This window comes from Ceratotherium simum, chromosome 27 (genome assembly GCF_057802395.1).
Source record: "Ceratotherium simum simum isolate JZ-2026a chromosome 27, ASM5780239v1, whole genome shotgun sequence".
Lineage (NCBI taxonomy): Eukaryota > Metazoa > Chordata > Mammalia > Perissodactyla > Rhinocerotidae > Ceratotherium > Ceratotherium simum.
The window spans coordinates 38939501-38960665 of NC_141926.1; the positions used below are offsets into that span (position 1 = coordinate 38939501).

The following is a 21165-nucleotide window of genomic DNA, read 5'->3' on the forward strand; positions in this document are numbered from 1 at the left end:
TCCAATAGGCTTTAGTATGCAATATGTGTTTCAGTCCACACAACTACTGAGCCACAACTTTCACATTAGAAGGTTATTTGTTTAGAATGCCTTCAGTAATTTAGTGGAAGTAATAGCATGCTGTGTGTGCATTTAGATATATTTTTAGACTCTAATTTAAGCAACAAGAATGATCTTGAACTTTCTAAGATGCAGGTTCTTTGTATAAATACCCCAAACCAGTTGATGGAACAGATGAGAGAGAGAAGGAGAGAGAGAGAGATGCACAAAGCTGAGAACAGTTGAGGGGAAGACCCTCAAGAATAAATAGTAGGCTACCTTTGTATTTCATTTAACAATGAGTTGCCTATTTCTGTAATTTCCTATTGAGATTTGTATTTAAGAAACTTTAACTTATTTTATATCTACTGATCCATTTGGCATCTGTGCTTTTCATAACCAAAATATGAGAACCTTAATATAAGACCAGTATTTTGCATTTTAAATGAGGTTCTTGAGAGGGCAAAAAAAATATTTAAAAACAAACCAGAACATTATGTACGCCGTTTGATTCAGGTGCCAATAACTCTGTTGAATTAAATAATTTTGTAGACTAAGTTGACATTTTCACAAAGTATAAATATATTAAAAGGAAGGGTCAAAACTCATGGCATTGTTTATCTCATGAGAAGTTTACACCTTCTTATTGAAAAACTGTATATTAAATTCTCTTCACATTTTGTTTTTATTTGTTCTCCTCCACTGTTTTTAAATCTGGTTCTTCCTTTGAGAAAGTTTTGCTCATTTTCAGAAAGAAAAAATAATGAGGGTCTTCAGTACCTTTTAAATAGCCTATAAAATTTGATCATTTACCCTGAAAAATCACAGACTGTAACTCACTCCCTCTCAGATGTGCAAAGCCTCAACCTCTGCCTGTCTGTCTACACATATCTCAGGTGATTATTGCTCTTAGTAAGTAAGCACTCATGCACAGTATGCACTGATCCACTGTTGTGGTCCTCACTTAATCTTTAGCACAAGAAGAGAGACGCAGAAAACCAATGCCTTCACTCATCCATGCAGGAGATAGCAAGGCTTGAATGACACCGTTTTTGGAAGCAGAGCCACGCTTTGGGACCAGTGATTAAACATGCATCTTCTCTGGTCTGCTTTCTTTCAACAATACTGCTGGCTTCAAAGATCTCTCTTCACTGTTTTGCTTCTTGCCTCTGTATGCTAATGGCACGTCACAGCCTGTCACCAAGGTCAGGTGGTCATAATCTTAGAATTTGCTTCTTTATGTCCTGTGTGACAGTGTGCTAGGTTCTGGGTGGTCAGATAGTGAAGGCATGCGTGAATGTGTGAAAGAGGGACAACTCTTAACTAACTGAGGTCAACAGGAGTCAAGACTCAGTTCACTTGATTTTGAACTTAGTAATACCTAATCTAGACAAGGAAAGGTTTGAAACGTTCTTTCCCTAAGTACAGGACAGACAGAAATATTGAAAGAATAATGGCAGCTGCTTGGTCTGCTATTTAAAGACAGGGTCAGGAGAGCCATCTTTTCAGAATACTGAATAATTGCTCTTCATTAAAATGTCTTTCACAGCAATAAATTAACAAATTTTCTTTATATAACTACTGAAACTAACCTAAATACTTTTCAACCACTGATGTTAGTTAGAGAGAAATAAATTCGGCAGCCTAAGAAAAACTAGCGGTTCGAGATCATTGTCCACAGACTATAGAAAAAGGGAATATTTTGAAGAAGTTTTATTGGAGGAATAGTGGGTGGAAGGGAAAAAAGACTGTTGGAAAAACGATTTGAGGAAAAAGGGAAAAAAAAGATTGAGGAAGAGACTCAAAATGTGAAGAAATAACTACACTGTATTGGAAAGAGTTAATTGGTTTTCAGGTGAAAAAACTTATTTATGCTAAAAATGTAAGCAACAGCCTTAACAAGAGGCATCAAGAGGGGCTTTTTCAGTGGTGGGCTATAAATGTTTAACTGGCTCTGTGGAGAAAAACATCGACTGGAGGTGTTTGCCAATTTCGGTGGTGAAAATACTCCCACTGTGGTCAATTTCAAGCTCCCACCGTACCTCACTGAGCACGAAGTGAGAGGAGTTGTACTCAGTTGACTCTCAGTAGCTGGTGTGTGCTGGCTCTAGCACATCACTGCTTTTCCTTGCATTTAAAATGTTTCTTTACTTCTTAAAAATAGATGTAAAAGGTCGAAATGCACCTTTGAAATGTCTGACTGCAAACTGTGTGCTTCTTTTATAACAGTTATTCAGTCAGAGTTAAGTTCACTTTATTTTCAGAGCAGCTCTGTGGTTAAGCACTTGAGGTCTGAAGACAGAGTGCAAGAGTTCAAACCCGGCTGCTACACTTCCCAGTGATGTGACTGTGGGCACGTTATTTTAGGTCTCTTTGCATTGGTTGCATGTCAAAGTGGAGACAATGACAAAATTGGCGTGAGGATTAAATCATTGATAAAGGAAATGCACTTAGCATCATGCTTAGCACATCGTGAATGCTCAGTTAAGGCTGGCCGGCTTTTCATATATTTACCACTGGCTTAATAATGTTGAGGGATGAGATAACGTAGGAATGGTCCTACTTAAAACGGTTGTTGATGCATGGGAAGTTGGACCAGGAAAGGAAGGTAAAATACTTTCAATCACAGAAGTCTATCTACCTAAGAGGGCTTAGGTAGGGTTATTATATTTAATATTCAAGAAAAGTTGTATTCTATGTTTTCTTTCCCCTTCTGGGGTATAAATTTAGCACAGTTCTGTCTTTTCATGTCCCATTTTGGGGGCTAACAATGGTGCCAGATATGTCTGTTCTAGATCACCATCTGTTATATCTTCTTACACACACTCCCCATGTATTTCAAGTAGAATTTAAAAAAAAATCTTAAGACAATAAACTAATATATCTTTAGGCTCTCACAATTTAATTTTTCCATATTTTTTTTCTTGGTGAAGAATTAATCTCTACTTCTGCCCCTCCATTTTGGCTATGAACAAATGCAGCAGACTTGAGTTACTCTGGTCATTCTGCTGTTACAATTTCCCCTACAAATGCCAGTCACTGTTCTAAGAAGATGCTTCATTTTTGCAATGAGCACCTAGTAAGAGCCCCAATCCAAAATACAGAATGTTAAGCAACATAGCTGATTTGAAGATAAGTAAGATGTTCTCATTTCCTGACTTTTAATTAGCTTAGAAACAAGTAAGGGAGACTGCTATTTTTACAAATAATAAAAGGAAGTAAACACAAGAAGAGGAGGAGGAAAATGATGGACATAGGTTGCCTGGAAAAATAACCAACTTCTAAGATTCCAAATTGAAATTTTTATTTTCTTTAAATTTCATCATAAACTTGTTTGAGTAGAATGACTCCTCTGCAATCAAGGAGGGTGATGAGTTTAGCCAGAGGAAGGATCATTTTTAAATAAATGATATGACCAATGCATTTTCGAAATCCATACTATACCACATCAGAACCACCTTCTCCCTTGCCATCATACTCTCTCCTATTTTCTGATTACTTTGCAGTCTCCTTAGCAAGTTTCTCTTCCTCTCTGCATCTTTCAGATGTTGATTCGCACAAGGCAAGACATGTAGTAGGTCCTCCAAAATATTTCTTTGATGGATGCATTGAGGATGAATCCTTAATTTGGTAGCATACAAATTTGCTAATTGGGAAAACTAGTAATTTCTTTGGAAAGACTCTCTGAGATTGAATTAAATGATAACCTTGAGCCACCAGGAGTTAAAAGAGAAAAGTAGCAGCTAAGTTGATGCTCTCTCCAGGTTATAACCAGAAGTAAAAGGCAATTCAAAGCTTTGAGAAGAAGTTTGACTGCCTACAACACTGGCTTTCAAATTGATTTTGGAAACCACATATCCTAAGGGTATCTAGGATTAGTAAATTCTCCACATGAGTTTGCTCTCTATAGGGAAAAACCAAATTATTTGACTGCAGGGATTTTATGCCACAGGTCCTAGGGAATTGAAATCATCATATTTTAAATTCAGAATCCATGTGGGGAGAAGACGGAGGGAAGCTATCCTCATCTCCTGCCTGGAAGGACAAGGTGTAGGTGTGTTAGTGTATATAGAGTACTTGGGATGTAGAAGACCCTAACAAATATTAGTTTCTTTCTTCTATAGGCCAGTAAGAAAAGATCAACATAATTACGGAAAGTAAGTTCTGAATAGGATAGGATATTTAAGGGCAGTTAATATTGACATCCTCTCTTATATGATGTCGATGTTATAACTGAAATTTATGAGGACATAGTTCAGCTAGATATGCAATTTAAAGTTTCGTTGTTAAAAGAGTTACTCATTGTTTTTCATTGTTGTCTAATTCACATTTAAACAAATAGTGATAAAGTTACTGTGACCCAGCAGCCTTTGTGGAAAAATAAGAATAAAATTTTGAAATTGCAGAACAAACTCCGAATGGTTCATTGACTTTGTTTCACCATGGAAAAATCACTTAACCTCCCAGTGTCAGTTTACCCATCTGTGAAATGAGAAGGATAATATTTTCTTATGGAGATGTTTTGAAAATTATGTTGCAAATGTGGTGGATGAAATTGTTGCAAGCATCACTGCTCTTTTTCCACTTCTTCAAAGAAGCAGACAGTATTATTTATGTACCTGTTGATAGTCAAATTGTCATCTGGAATGAACTATGTATATTTATTAACAGTTCTGTGCTTTTTATTACTTAAAAATCCCCTCCTCCCCCAGATTGCTCAAATTATGCATTACTTCAATACCTGGGAAACCGAGCAAAGTATCTTAGTATTGTTCTGAGCTTTGTATTTATGAGCTGTTAATCCCATATCTCTGGTAATTATTCCTTCTTTCTGTTGTAGCTCATGTTTTCTCTGATGTGGTTTTTTGCCTCACCTCACTTTACAAGATTGATAGTTCTCCATGTTTCCCTGCTAGAGGTCACCTCTGAGCTGAAGGCAAAACACATCCCACTCTGGCTCCTGTTGACTTTCAAGTCAACTATCAAAGAATTTATTCCAGACATCTCCTAACCTCAATTTAAAAACTCCACCCTAAAGATTATAGGGAGATATACTGGGGAGTTGCCATAGTGACTCTAAGAGGTTGGCATTGAGGAGACAAAGCTACTGGTATCAGATTTTTAGACTTGATAGGCTTAATTATATAACGTTGTCATGAACCTCTGTGCTTGTGTCATTTAGGTCTGGAAGGAAATTTTCCCCTTCAGGCTCTTCTGTCTCTTATGGTGCCAATCAACAGGCTTCTTGGTAATAAGATTCTTTATGCCAATAGCTCCCGTATAACCTCAAGTGGTGCTTGTAGTAATGATAGAATCATTACAAAACTAAAGAAGAAAAGGGAAATATATTTCATGGGTGTGATTAAGTCATCATAATGTTCTTGCATATGTAAATTATCCTTGACTTAATGAACTATCTTGCTCACATAATAGTATTTTAACCTGGCTCTAGAAAGTCATTTTTTACCTATGTTGATAATTGTTACCAGACTTGGCAGAGCTCATCTCCAGATCATCTTGCTTAGGTGAAATTTATGCATTATATTTCTGTGTGCATGAATTTTGTTTTAACTATTGGAAGTGCTCTTATTAAGTAAAGTTATTACATGAATTACTTTAATAAATTAGTATGATACTTAGGAAGATAGAAAACTTGATTACATTCTAATAATATCCAAATTGACAAGGGTCATTTAAAAATGTTTTTTCTTGACATAAAAGAAATATATATTCATTGGAGAAAATCAGGAAACTATAGGAAGGAGTAAAGAAGGATATTCTCTCTGTCTCCTGGGTTAGCGTAATCACTTTAAGGTTTTGGTGGATATTCTACAAGGTGAACACTTTTTGAAGAATACTTACATTGTTTTCTCCAACACATTTTGTATTTCTAAAAACAGCTACATCTGCAAGAAACCCTGGTCAAATAGGATTCTTTTTTATTTCTTTTATCAGAAATTGAATCTAAAGTTCTAGTATCCATATTTCGTAGACTTTATTCAAGATGATAAAAGCTATCAGGGAAATATTTTATGTGTTTCCTCTGCTGCTGTAGAGGATTCAATTCATCCCAAATTATTCCAGTGCCTTATCTTCAAAGATAACCAGGTCTAGCACCATATAATTAATGCAAGGCCAAGGGAAACTAATGATAATCTTGTTGCTATTTGAATGTAAATCTTTATGTGTGCCTAGGAATAAATGAAGGTTTTCTGGAACATGTCAGGGAGTATCAAGGAGTCCTAATGGTATGTTGAAACTGTTTCCTCCAATTAAGGATTTTCAATTATTTTTCTGTCTTTTTGTAGTATATAGTTTTGCTGCTGTTGTTTGATTGGTTTAATTTTATTTGGAGTGAGAAGTTAAGTCTAGTGTAGCTCTTGGAAAGTTAATCATTTTATAACTTTCATTTAATCAACATTTTCTTTAATCCCCCTTTAGGCAGCCAAGGGCAGTTTCCACTAACACAGAATGTAACGGTCGTGGAAGGCGGAACTGCAATTTTGACCTGCAGGGTTGATCAAAATGATAACACCTCCCTCCAGTGGTCAAATCCAGCTCAACAGACACTGTACTTTGATGACAAGAAAGGTGAATACATTTTCTTTTAAATGTTTTAATCATATTCTGAAATATCCTAATTATAATGAATTTATTTTTCTGAGATGATTCAAATTACTCTTTTTGATTACCAAACTGCTGCTGCTTGTATTTAAACATGTTAAATATTAAATACTTTAGTTTGCAAGTCATAAACACTAAAATAACCTATGTCAACTTTTTAATAAAATAAACAGTTCTAATTCTGTTTCAAAAATAGTTTTATGCCTTCTCTGAACAATCATCTTCTCTCCAGATACCATATTCTTTCTTTCTCATAGCTGCCTTGTGTATGGATTGAATATTTTTTCCTCACTCCTGGTAATATGATATTTTATTAAACTTAGTTTAATATGTTTAGAAGATGCTATTTGATTTTGGAAAGTTTTGCAATTTTATTCTCATGAATTGGGTTTGAAAGTGAGTATTGCAGAAATGATACCCATAATAAGTTAGAATAACTCCATGTTTCTAAAATAAACTGAAATTAAATAAGAAGCTGTATTTACTTCGAGTTGAGTTGGACGTCATTGAGTTACTGAGCTTTCTAATTGGATGAGCGATTTTGATTTAACTTTTTTAGAGAAGTAAGGCAATTCATATTATATAACTCAAGCAAACAACTAAAAATGTACAGTGAATTTCTAAGCTTTCATCCATTGTTATAAACATTGGGGGGGGAAGTGAGTTCATGAACTGTAATAAAAATATGGAGCTGTTGCTTTAGTTTAAATTATATAGGATATAAATATCTATTTTTATATTAGCTATTCAGCATGATCCTAATATCTGGATTTCCTATGAATCTATATGGATAATAGTAAGATAATTTGAAATCAGCTCCATTTTAATAATTAAAGTGTAGTCAAAGTAGTCCAATAAATATGCCCCTTCCACCTAAAATATGAATTCACTGTATTTTGTGCATTATTATAGTTTTTCCTCTTTGATGTACTCTATATTTAACATTAAATCTTTAGTGTATTTTAAACTTTAATATATGATGAAGTATTGATTAAAAATCTAATTCATTGATTTGACAAAGTTTTTTGAGAGTTACTTTGTACAAGGCATTAGAGTTAGAAAACAGACAGATAAAATCCCTGCCCCATAGGCCATGCAGTATAGTAGGGAAGACAGGCAATGAACAAACTCATGAACAAAATATATCGTAGAGTATGTTGGTGGGGGACAAAATTTCTCCCCTCTCTCTCGCGCGAGAGAGATAACTGATATATAGATGATAGATGGATATTAAGAGAGAGACTTTAAGAAATTCACTCAAGTGAATGTGGAGGCTGGCAAGTCTGAAATCTGCAGGGCAGACCAGCAGACTGGAGACCCAGGGAAGAGCCTGTATTGCAGCTAAAGTCTGAAGGCAATCTGGAGGCAGAATCCCTTCTTCTTCAGGGGACTTCAGTCTTTTTCTCTTAAGGATGATTCTCTTTCTCTCTCTTTTTTTTTAATAGATATACTTTATTTATTTATTTTTTTGAGGAAGATTGGCCCTGCGCTAACATCTGTTGCCAATCTTCCTCTTCTTCTTTTTTCTCTCCAAAGTCCCAATACATAGTTGTATATCATAGTTGTAGAGTTGTAGCTCTTCTGTGTGGGACACCGCCTCAGCATGGCTTGATGAGCAGTGAGTAGGTCTGCACCCAGGATCCGAACCTGCAAACTTCAGGCCGCTGAAGCGGAACTCGGGAACTTAACCGCTATGCCACTGGCATGGCCCTTGGGATGATTCTCTCTTAATTGATTGAATGAAGCCCACCCACATTATGCAGGGTAATCTGCTTTACTCAAAGTCTACTGATTTAAATGTAATCTCATCTAAAAATACCTTCACAGCAACATCCAGACTGGTGTTTGACCAAATACCTGGGTCGTGGCCTAATTAGTTGACACATAAAATTAACTATCACAGAGGGTTGGAATGCTGGCATTTCTGTTGAACTTTATTATTTGGAAAGAGCTTTCATTTACACTGTTTTATTTTGCTGTGTAGGAGACAAGTAGAACAGATATCACTAATGGCCACACTTTCATAGGAGCGTATGGGAGGAAAGGGTTAAAATCTCACATTTGTGTGAGACTTAAAGCCAATAATGTAACTCAAATATTGGCCAGACTTAAAGCCAATATTGTGATTCCATACTTATGTTATGATTGTTTTGATTGTTTTGATTTGATTGTTTGATGTGTAATCATCCACGTTTAACAAGACTTCCAGTCACAGAGATTTCTTTTTTTGTACTTCGAGAATATTTTAGAGTCTGAAAATGGATTTTAAAACTTTCATCTGCTAAACATTCATTATAGCTTATTAATGTAATTTTAATCCTTATTAATATTATTGATTATTTAATACTTGTGATAAGGGCTTTTTTATCCCACCATAGAAATTGTTAAACATACATTATGAGACTGTAAAGTATCGCTTTGCACTTTGAGAAATAACTAAGGAATATCTAATGTAATATTTTTAAGCCTTTTTAAAGAAAGGATATTATTCAAGAGTAAAATGCTAATTTTATGAATTAATTGCTTTAAAATTTCCCAAATAGAACCCACATAAACGATATTTGATGGCAGTGAAAGTTGTAGAGTAGAAAATGAAGTTTGAAGACTTCTTTTGATTTCACTGGTTTCTAACACAAATATACCTAAATTTTATCATGCTAATATTATGTAAGCTTTATGTTTTGATCTTCAATTTCCTAATGCTTTTGGAGTAGAGAAGGCATATCTCCTAAAAAAATGTTCTATCGTTGACTTTTCTTCTCTCCTTCATTGTTGGAGGAATTTGTTGTCGTTGTTGTTTTAAATCATGTGATCTGTGTTGCTTTTCAAAGAATGAAGTTCTATTAGTTAAAAAAATTAAATGCATAAGCAAAAAGCCACCACAGAAATTTAAAAACCTCTTTTTGCTTTTACTATTAATTGATTACAAGTATTTGTAAATAAACATTTAAAACATTTATGCCCACATATAAGGTGACTCCAATTTTAAGGAAATCTCTCATTTCCCCAATGATATAATGCAAAAGAAAATATTCTGGGGAAAAAAAGACTTTTAGGAATGTTCATGGAATAATTAAACATAGAGTTATACTATTTAATTTATCAATTTGTTTGTATGTACATATTTAAACTAAAATAAAAACATATGTTAATTTAGAAATATTGCTTTTTTCCACCCCTGCATTGATTAAATAATCTTGCTTAGCAGCACTTTTTTGAAATTGTAAGATACTATCAATGAGAAATTTGTCTTAAGCAACAACTGTAAATTTTTATAACATTAGAACAATTTTTTGTTATACATTAATCCTGCAGGAGGATAACAATGATCTCTACTATGTAACAACTTACTGCACCGCTTTTTAAGGAGATCTTGGAGAGTCATGTTTACAGTGACATCTACAATTGTGAGGTCAAATCCTCAGGCAGAAAAACAAAATCTATATCAAATGTCTTTGCTTCCTTTTTTAGTGATTCCATAAGTTATCCTCTGTAGAACGTCTAAAACTAGAATTGATTCAGGGTATTTCAAGCTAGTGCATCTTTCCTGTAGAAAATAGCAATTTGTAATATGAAGTTTGCAAAGAATTGGAAATAAGGAAACTCTTATTTTCTGAGGAAGAATTATGGTGACAAAAACCCATCATGTTATATTTGGGATATTTAGCAATATATTTCTGCATCTTTACAAAATATCAAATACATCTGATCATGTGAATTACTGAAGTATGCATTTGCTTTATTTCATTTTTCCTTTCCCAATTGCTATAATAGTTTAGAGTTATGTTGAAAAAAGCCAGTGTGTGTGTGTGTGTGTGTGTGTGTGTGTGTATGCGTGTGTGCGTGTAGTATAGCAGGTTTCTGTTTTTGATATTAGACTTTTTCTAACTCTATTGTGGTTATAATTGTCAGTTGCAACAGAATAATGAAAAGTATTGAATAAAGAACCCCTTTCATGAGCGACAATCTAACATGTCTATTCCCTCACAAGTCATTGCTTGGGTTCTTGTGTGATGCTATAGTGGAAGGGATCCTTGACAGGGATGTCCGTCAAATGCAAGGGTTTGAAAACGAAAGCGTTTTTTGAAGATTCCGTATCACAGTTTTTCCCACACTGTCTTTTTGTCTGCATTTACCTGCCTAGCCCTCCTCAATCCTTAAGGCTTACCTCGAGCCAACAAACATGCTACATTGTGCTACAACAAACATGCTAACCCAGCTAAGCATGGGTTAGCATGACTAGAGAAACCTGTACGTGTTGCGCAAGTGATAACTGCTCAGGAGAACAATAGAGAAAACAAGTGGGTTGTCTGTGTCATTGATTGCACCAGCTTCTACAGGTAGCTAAGGTTTTATCCACAGCACTATTCTTATTTCTGTCTCAGATTATGTTGCCAGTTCTTGGGAGCTTTCCAAACAGAATCCTTCAAGGGTGTGCAGTATCACAGCGTTTTAATTGCGTCTGAAATGAGTATAAAATGCAGCTGAGGTTGAGAAGCTTTGGGTTAAGCAAGTCAGTTTTCACAAGAGTTCTGTATTCCTAAACTTAGATTTCTGTACTGACCTAGGTTATAGAGAAGGAGGGAAAGAAGGAGGGGGGCGGAGAGGAAGGAAGGAAGGAGAGAAAGCTGCCCAGAAGAACAGAACCAATGTTTCTCATTAACATTGCTGCTGCCACTATGAGCTCAGAGAGGCCTCAGTAGCCTTTCCTGCTACCTGGAGACTGTGAAGGTTGAACAAAGATCTCAGGATGGCAGCCCATTGGTCCAGTTAGAATTGGAAAAGCCTTTCTTGTTTACTTGGAATTGTTAGCTAAAGAAAAGCATGCAATGAACGAGCAGTTGATAATCAGCTAAAGGAGAATTAAGCTGAACCTCTTTTCCTACAAGTTTTTGTCAGGGGGGTTAAATGTGAGTATTCAGGAATCTCTTCACAAGGATGATAGGTGTCTGGGGAGAATTGGCTAAAGTGAAACTAATATTGTAATATTTTTCATTCAGGAGAAATAAAGAAGAGGACAGCAAATTTGGGCTTTTGCTACCTTGAGCACATATAATGTGATCAGTAGCTTACCCCATTTACAAACAGAGAAATTGAGGATCAAACACTGGAGGAAATTTGTCCACAGACATTCAGCTAATGACTCGTAATGAAGGGATTTGAATCCAGTTGTCGCCTCTGTGTTAGTTTTAACCAGAATGCCCCTGAGACAAAGTTGTCTGGGCACCAGGTCACTTTAGTACAACCCAGTGGCCTCTGCCATTGATCTTGGCAGCTGCCTTTTAGTTAAAGAGCAGCAGTTCCTTTCAAACTGTTGAAGACACACATGAAGTAAGACAGAGCGCTACATGTAGTCAGGACTGTCCAATAGAATTTTCCATGATGATGATGACGTTCTATATCCGTGTTGAACAATTCTGTAGCTAGCAGCCACATGCAGATATTTATGTCAATTATAATTAAATAGAATTAAAAATTTAGTTTCTCAGTCAGGCTAGCCATATTTCAAGTACTCAATAGCCATGTGTAGCCAGTGGTTACTATTTTGGAAAGCATAGTTCTAGATGCTGATTGGCTCTGTAGGTGCCATAATAGACCTTGTCCAATGCCAGCCTTGGCTTAGATTTTCCAACTGAGAAAACCCTAGATCATCATAAAAACATGTATCGAATATTAAATAAATGAAATTTTGCTATTTATATTGCACAGCTTTAATGGGGATATTGTAGCATAAGGGACAAAGAGTCAGATCTGACTTCTGATCTTTCCTCTAACACCAACTAGCAGAGTAATAAAAGGGGTTCATTGACACCTCACCAAATCAGATGTTCTGGTGGTTGGATCAGAACTGCATTTTTAACAATTTCCCTATCTACTTTGTGTGCACCCGAAAACCAGAAATTATTAACTTATGAAGTAGATATTCAATTACAATTTGATTTCATTTCTGCATGGAAATGCATACAGAAGCCTTTTTCTATAACACTTAAGAACCTGCAAATCTAAAGAGAACATAAAAATTAAGAGGAAAATTTACAGGTTCTTGTGGGTCAGAGGGACCTAGAACAGATGTAGCTGAGGCAACATTCACTAGTTATGGCCCTCTTCTTTTTCTTTTTTCACAAATCTTACATCTGTTATAAATAGTAGGTAAGCATTTGGAATAGAGCAAGTATAGGGAGACAGAGAGAGTAGGGGGTAGAGTTTGTTGAAACACCCATGAATGCTGTGTTGTATGTGGCGATAGAAATTAAAAACTCAATTAGATCATTGCGTCTGTTTCTCTGCAGGTGTGGGGAAAAAACAATTGAAGTAGTACAATTTGATCACTTAATGTTCAGGGAAGAACACTTCAGTTCCTTCCTATTATTGACAAAAATACTTTGGACAAACATCTCCAGGAGCGCATAGTGTACACATTCAACAGACATCTCTCTGTGTGCTTGTATTTGTCTCTCTATAAAAATGTAAAATACGTTACTTTTTTGTGATATTTCTCTTCATAGTAGTTTTGCTTTTTTGAATTATGTTTCAGTGATTCCCAAAAATTTCCTGGAGGAAATTCCATTCCTGAAGGAATGAAAATAAAATTTTATTAAGAGCATAGCCAAAAATTGCTGGTGTTAATTATCCAATTATTCTGCTGCTAATTTTACATTAATACTGGGGACAATGGGAGGGAAAGAACATGAATAAAGTGCCCAGAACAAGGAGCGATAAAGAGAAGAAAAATGAGATGAACCTGAAATGAAGGTACAGGTTCTCCTGCCCACCAATGCCACCTGACAGTGTGCATCCCCACAGCTGGGTTCAATCAGTGTGACAGGCTGTAAAATATTAAAGATTGACTCAGTAAAGCTAGTATTAAAGCAGCCAATAATACTCTTCTTTGTGCTTTCTTAAAAAAATTCAGATATCATGTCTAAGTTACAATAAAGACATGAAGTTAATGATGATAACTTGCAGTTACACAATACTCTGCAATTTTTAAATAACTTTCCACATGTTTACCTTTTCTCATTGGATTCACAACCCTGACAGTAGACATTCCCATTTTATATGTGAAGTAACTGAGGTTTGCAGATTCAAATAACTTGAGTGGTAAAAGACAAAACCATGATGAGACCTGAGTTTTCTTAGCCTAATCACTTCGTGCTAGGTCATTCTGCTACGGACTTTATTTTATTGCTTTTTGGATTTTTTGTTTTTTACTTCTCCTGTGGAAATTATCACTTCTTTTAGATCCAAAGTCACCTTCTCAATGATAGATCTCCTGAATACATCTTATCTCATATTTCAACCCCATCATACCACAATAATTTCATCTGTATTAGCAGATTTCCTAGCAAATGAATACATATTAAATGAGTATGAATCACGTTCCCATTAGGAAATAAGTGATTCACTTGAGTTACTGAAGAATGAACACACTATTTACAGATGTACAGACATAATAAAGAGAACTAGCCAAGATGATGCAGCATCCAGGAGCTAGCAACAGCAGGAAACTGTTGAAAGGGTGACTGAGGGAGCTAAAGCTACAGTTGTGGGAGAAGGCTTCTGGTTAGCTGCTGTGATTGGTTGGGAAGGAGAGGGATGCGGAAATGTGTAAATTGACTTCTCTTTCCTCCCGCCTCTGATCATTTGTCAATGCCTTCCATGAGCTGAGCCCAAATGGAAAGCATAGGTGAAGGGATCCTGGATAGTTTTCTCTCTCAGGTCAAAGAGAAGGGAGGAGAATACATCTGGAAAGATAAGCAGACAATAACCAGCACATCTTACCATGAGTAAACAGATATTTCTCCCTACCCAATTTTAAGTGAAGATAATTTCCATTGAAAACCTTGTATCATTCTATGTTCACAACTACCTACAACTGGATTGCTTCTTTTTGGGAGAGGTAATTTGCAACAATGCAGTACTTTTCCAAAACATATTAATTTTTTCAGTGTTCTATTCCTCAAATTTAATATATATGTTAAGCTGTGTGCTAATAGATTCCTTAAAGAAATAATTGGCTTTCACATAATCTGCTACTGATAAGGCCATTATTGGAAATTCTTATTAAGCATAAGCAAAATCTTCAGTTGTACATTATATAATTACTACCTTTATCTCTTTATGCTAGTGTGGTTTAAGTCCAGCAACTTGGGGGAAAACATAAAGATAATCATATATACTATACATGTTATTGGTTATATGGTAGGTTAAGCTGTAACAGCATCAAGATTGGAACTTGGACATTCAAAGCCACATGTATGTGCTGAATTATTTCAGCAAATTTTAATTTTTGGACATTTTAGAATTCAGCATAATTTCCATACTTGATATTCACTATTTCACTAATTTTACTACATTCACTAATATTTCTACTTTTTGCAATACTTTTTTTGTTATTATTTAAAAATAAAAGTGAAATTTATCACAAGTAAGTCAAGTCATGGTGCCTCTGTGAAAATGACCAACCTCCTAAATTAACCTCCTACTTATTGCACATTGCTGTTCAACAACATTTTTTAGCAAAACCCAACAAAGAGAAAAATTATTTCTACAACTCTGAAATATTTTATTCTACTATCTGATGATTAACTTATGTATTTATTTAATTATTCATTCAATAAATATTTGCTGACCATCTACTCTGTAATTAATAGGCACTGTGTTGTTTGCAGTTATTTTAGCTCACTGATTTTTGACAAGTCCATTCCATGTTGAAGAGAGCTACTTAAAAGAAAGCTCATCCTGATTGAAATTAGATTTCCTTTATCTTCTAATCATGTATGTTTCTGGGCATATATTTTATAAGTATGTTTGTATGTTGGTAAAACATACAGAGTGAGCAATTATTGGAAGGCTCTTAAACCATCTGGGGAATGCCACTTTCTATAGTGATGGCAGTAGAAGTGGGGTGATAGCTAGAGTCAGCCTAGATGGATAGTAACCACATTGTGTCATCTGTTTCCATCTCCCAAAACAATTACAAAAAATGCAAATAATGACCAAACAGATTCTGGGGAAATGCCTCAATATCTTTTGTGATGTTTCAGATCCTCAATTTTGGGAATTAATAGTTATTAAAGAAAGCAAGCTTCACTAAGTATCCTTAATCTATAAACATCTAAGCATATTGGATATTTAAAGGATTTCCAAGTCACAATTTCGGTTCAATTCTGTGAATATTTGTGAAATATTGCTATGTTACCAGGAATTATGCTGAGCATTGGGACTACTAAAATAAGTAAAACGTCGATTTTGCCTTCAAATAGCAAGTTGTCATATATCACCTATATATAGGAATGATGGAGGATATAGGGGAAAAGTATTGGGTCAAGCATTCTACAGGTAGGTAACTGTAATTCTACTTGTTGCATAATAAGCCTCACTGTAGAGGATACAAAATGCCCAAATAATTGATAAATATATCCTCCATGAACCTAGGAAAAAATAATTTGACTTGAAAATATGCATGACTGAAAACATACTTTTTTGATGAAATGAATTTCTTTATAGAAACAATTATAGCTAAACTATTATATACCATTTGTCAAATATGAAAGGTAACAGTGTACTGCACAGGGACCTGATTTCTGGGTGACATACTGATATAGTCTCTATGCCGAATAGCCTTTTAATTGGGATCAGCACAGAGACCATGGAGAATTTAAGATATTCTAACATTTTGAAATTAAGTTTCAAAATTATCATTATCATTAAAGTTCCTTGATGAGTGTAAGAAAATCTTAACAGTATCAAAAACTACTGTCCATAATGTATAAATTTAGTTTGATTTTTAATTACATAATTTTGATTCATACCAATATAATTTGATTTTAGATAAAACATAGTGTTTAAAGTTTTACTATTTAAATTTTGGTGTTTTAGCTCATTCTGTGTTTTTCTTAATAATTTACACCAGATTTTGAGAGAGTGATGTCCCCACTTACGGTGACTCTATGTTGTAGAAATGGTGCTAATTTTTTCGAGTTTGAGGCTGATGAAAACTTAACCCTAGAACACTGACATAAATGTTATTCTCCTCAAAAACTTAGACTCCACTGCATTTCTCCGTTCTAGTTTCAAAATCCCAGGAGAGAGAAATGGATTGGTTCAGCTTATACCAGGTGCCTCCACTGTGCTTTGGGGCATAACTAGGGGTGTGTGGCCACTGAGCCAGGCAATCACTATGATTGACAGCTTCTACATTCAGTGAAGGTCCCATTCAGTAGTCTCAGTGTATAGAATCTATGCAGAGTGTTCTTCTCTCCTGACAGAATAAGTTTTTATGAAAATAACTTTAATGTGAAATACAAAATGAATAAGAAACCTCTATTTCAAATATTATTACTTAGATACCCCTAATGAGTAGAGCTGTGTTCTTTAATCCCAAGGAGTTGTTTTTGTAAGTACACTTGGAAACATTGGTCTAAGTACCAAAGGGTAGAAATAAAAACACAGTCATTCATTAATGGCAATTAATTTAAAAACTATTAAATTATGAATTTGTTTTGCTTAAAAATGTTAATGAATATGATCTAATTTTCAATTTATTTGCTTGGTTTTCTTCAAGTATTTTGGATATTTCTCATATTTATAAATACTGAGTGTTTTTCCTCCCCCATGCTTCTTCAGGTAACATTTCTCCACTATTCAAACAAAATAATACAATTTAGAAATACCTTTTCCTGAATAAATATTTTTAATGTATTGTTTTGTAATGTGTGAGTGTGAAGAGCTATAAATTAGTACCAGTACTCTACTTTTCTAAATTTATTATTTCTTTAGTCTCAGCAGGCTCTTGTGAGTGATCCTTAGAAACAACAGTGAATGAGCATTTTGCACCACTGTGAAATGTAGGAGGCAGCGTTATTTTAGTACCAAAGTGTGGGTGTTTGTAAGAATTAAGTCTCCTGGTTTGACGCCTATTTATATTGAGATTAGTGAATAGACTCAAGTACAAACGGAAAATGTGGAGGGGAAATGCTGAGTGACTGGTCTGCATGTTCTGTAATACTCACTTTCACATTTTAGAAAGAATGGTAGTAGTTCGAATCTAGACATAACGTATTGTGTTTGGACTTTCAAAGCCCCTTCAAAAACATATAGCCCACCTTTCTTTTAATGCTGAAAGTTGCATGCCATGAGATTGAAGGGGCTATTTCCTAAATAGTGAATTGTGATAAAAATATCTTTTAAGGACCAGTAAGTATGTTCTCCTGTAGAGATGATCACCCGTATTTAGTCACTTATTTCTTAGTAACTTAAAATCCTACCGCATGAACTTTTGCAAACATTATAGATGAATTGGTTGGTGGAAGTTTATAGGCTTGGTAGCCAGGGCAGCTGCATTTGAATTCCAGTTCCACCATGGAATTGTGCTTGATTCGTGAACAACCTTGACCAATTATAGTCTGCCCTCCATATCTGTGGTTTGGCATTGCGGATTCAACCAACTCAATTGAAAGACCTATGATGGTTGCATCTATACTGAACATGTGCAGATTTTTTTTTTCTTGTCATTATTCCTTAAACAATACAGTATAACAACTATTTACATAGGATTTACATTGTATCAGGTATTATATGTAATTTAGAGATGATTTAAAGTATGTGGGAGGATGTGCATAGGATGCAAATCTACTTTATATAAGGGACTTGAGCATCCTTGGATATTGGTATCCAGGGGGTCCTGGGACCAATCCTCCACAGATATGGAGGGACGACTGTGTGTAAGTCGGTCTCAGTTCCAGCCTGTATGCCTCTTGAGGCCCTGGTTGTGAGGGAGCACTTGCTGCTATGTCTGGGTTTGCAGGCTGAAACTCCTCTTAGAGTTTGTTTCGAGATTTTTGAAATGTTGGAAAATCAATGCTGCAACATCAAACAAAATAAACAGCAAAACAAAAGTCTACCATTGCAGTCTTAAGCAGATTCTATCTAAGAAGAAGTTGAGATCTTAAATACACCCTTTAGACTGAGAGTGACTATGAAAGGGTAAATACCTGAAACGGGCCTTTATTTATATATTTATTTATATATTTAGCCCCCCAGTTTCCTAGGTGCTCTAACTATGTTGAAGGTGAATATACAATGAAGGTTTCTAATTTGGAGGCTGAGTTGATCCTGTAAAGGCTCTGGGGGAAAGGACCTGAGTTAGGGCGAGAGAACTTAGGAGGTGAAGGCGAGTTCTCTCCCTCCCCTTCCTGCCTCTCTTCTTTCCCGTTGAGGGATGGTGAGCTCTTGCGGTGTGAGATCTTCATAAAGAGATGTTGAGACTCTCCCACCTCAGAGCTGTCGCTGAGTCCACGTGACCAAGGGTGGCAAACGAGAAGGAAGGCCAGTCCTGGTGCCCCGATCCTGGCCGCTACTTTAACTGATTTCTTTGTCCCTTTCTATATGTTGACTGGATATCTAGCAGGTCAAAATGCACGTTTCTATTTTGTTTATTACCTCTCACTAAATACTTTTTTTTTTTTACTAGTTCGAACAGTGTTTTGAACGTCTTTGGGGATTCTCATTGGACTACCCTGTATTGTCCAAAAACAACTGTTCTTTTGCCCTCAGTAGCCACAGCTCTACTCTAGCCAGCCCTCATGATCTAGTGATTAAGATTTGGGGCTCTCACCACCATGGCCCAGGTTCATTTCCAGTCAGGGAACCACACCACCTGTCTGTGGGTTGTCACACTGTGGCAGCTGTGTGTGGCTGGGATGCTGAAAGCTGTGCCACTGGGATTTCAAATACCAGCAGGGTCCCCCACGGTGGACAGGTTTCAGTGTAGCTTCCAGATCAAGACAGACTAGGAAGAAGGACCTGGCCACCCACTACCGAAAAAACTGGCCATGAAAACCCCATCAATAGTAGCAGAGTATTGTCTGATACAGTGCCAGAAGGTGAGAGGATGGTGCCAAAAGACAGGGCAGGGTTCTGCTCTGCTGTCCACAGGGTCTCTAGGAGTAAAAATTCACTCCACTGGCGCTAACAACAACAACAACAAGCTGTACTTTTGTCTTCCTGCTTTAGCACATCAGCTACAGTACAAATTCTTTTAAAATTAGAGAAATGAAAGAAAAAAAGTTCTGTATTTGAACAGCTGTGAGAAGGGAGGCTTTGCATATAGAGAAGTAAAAGAAAGATAAACATGATTTTAGCAGCTAAGGCATGACGTGATGATGACCTACTTGAACCAAAAAGAGAGCTAAGGAAGTAGAGAGAAAGAATATGTTTGAAAGGTATTCAAGCAAGGAATTGATCAGGCTAGATGATGTGCTCAGGCAACCAAAATTAATTTCTAGTTTTCACACCAGGAGCAAAGTTGTCTAATTTTGAGTAGCCATACAATTGACTATTTTAACCCACTACCATCTATTTATGTCAGAGAAGGTGTCATGAGGAAATTAATATAATTCTCAGTTTCTAAGGGATCCTAGGATTATAGATTCAAAATAGTGAGTGGACGTTTCATTTCATTACTATGTCTTTACAGTTTGACACCACATGCGTCTTAGAGTAATTAAGATTCAGTCATTCGTTCAATAACGCTCACTGAGCTGCCTTTTACCAGGAGTTGTTATAGGCACTTTGGCTATAGCAAAGGACAATACAGGCAAAACTCTGGCCTCATTCAACTTACATTCAAGTTGGAGGGAGCTGACCATAAGTAAAATAAATAAGGAAATATATAGTATGTCCAAGGGTGATGAATTCTGTGGAAAAAAAAAATGAAGTAAAGGGAGAGAGGACGTGCCATTTTAAATGAGGCAGGAGAGAAAGCCTCATTAAGAAAGTGACATTGAAACAAAAACCCAAAAGAGGATAAAGAGCTAGAAGGGGGCTCTCTGTGAGGACAGTGAGCCAAGCAGAGGAGCAGCCTGAAGTGGAAGCTCTCTGATAGGTTTGAAGAAGAGCTCAGCCAGTGTGTGCAGATCAGAGGGAGGGAGGAGAGAAGGATGAGGATGGAAAGGTGGGAGCCTGAGGAGTGTGAGCAGGTGAGGCCTTATCGCCATCGAAGGGTTCTGGCTTTTTCTCTGATGAAGGTGAGAAACCATTGGAGGGTGTTGAGCAGAGGAGTGAGGTGATCTTATGAACATTTTATCTGTATCACTCTGGCTGTTATGGGGAGGACAGACTAGGAGGTGTGGTGAGGATCGGAAGCAGAGACCAGTTAGCAGACTATGCAATAATTCAGGCAAAAGATGAAGCTGGTTTGGACCAGAGAGATAGCAATGAAGGTAATGAGAAGTGAAATTCTATGTTTTGAAAGCATTTTGACCAGCTGATGGAAAGAATGTGGGGTAGAAAAGCGAAATAGGAATCATGAATGGCTTAAAGTCTTTTTGTTTGAACACCTGAAATAATGGACTTGAAAAGGAGATGGGCAAGATTGCAAGGGGTGGGGGTGGTGACTATTTTGGGGAAGTTTTGGATTTGGCCTCGTCACATTTGAGCTTCGTAAACATTCAAGAGGGGGTTATATAATAGGCAATTGAGTATAAGAGTCTGGAATCC

The 21165-nt window shown here is 36.1% G+C and overlaps 1 protein-coding gene across 1 annotated transcript in view; it reads left to right on the forward strand.

The window, feature by feature from the left end:
• The first annotated feature begins 2592 nt into the window (after window positions 1–2592).
• CADM2 (cell adhesion molecule 2) overlaps window positions 2593–21165 on the forward strand; it is a 237863-nt gene continuing 219290 nt past the window's right edge. Inside the window, exons 1-2 of the mRNA XM_087418225.1 lie at window positions 2593–2647; window positions 6481–6630. Of these exons, the coding sequence (XP_087274351.1) occupies window positions 2593–2647; window positions 6481–6630 (205 nt within the window). The remainder of the gene's footprint in view (window positions 2648–6480; window positions 6631–21165) is intronic.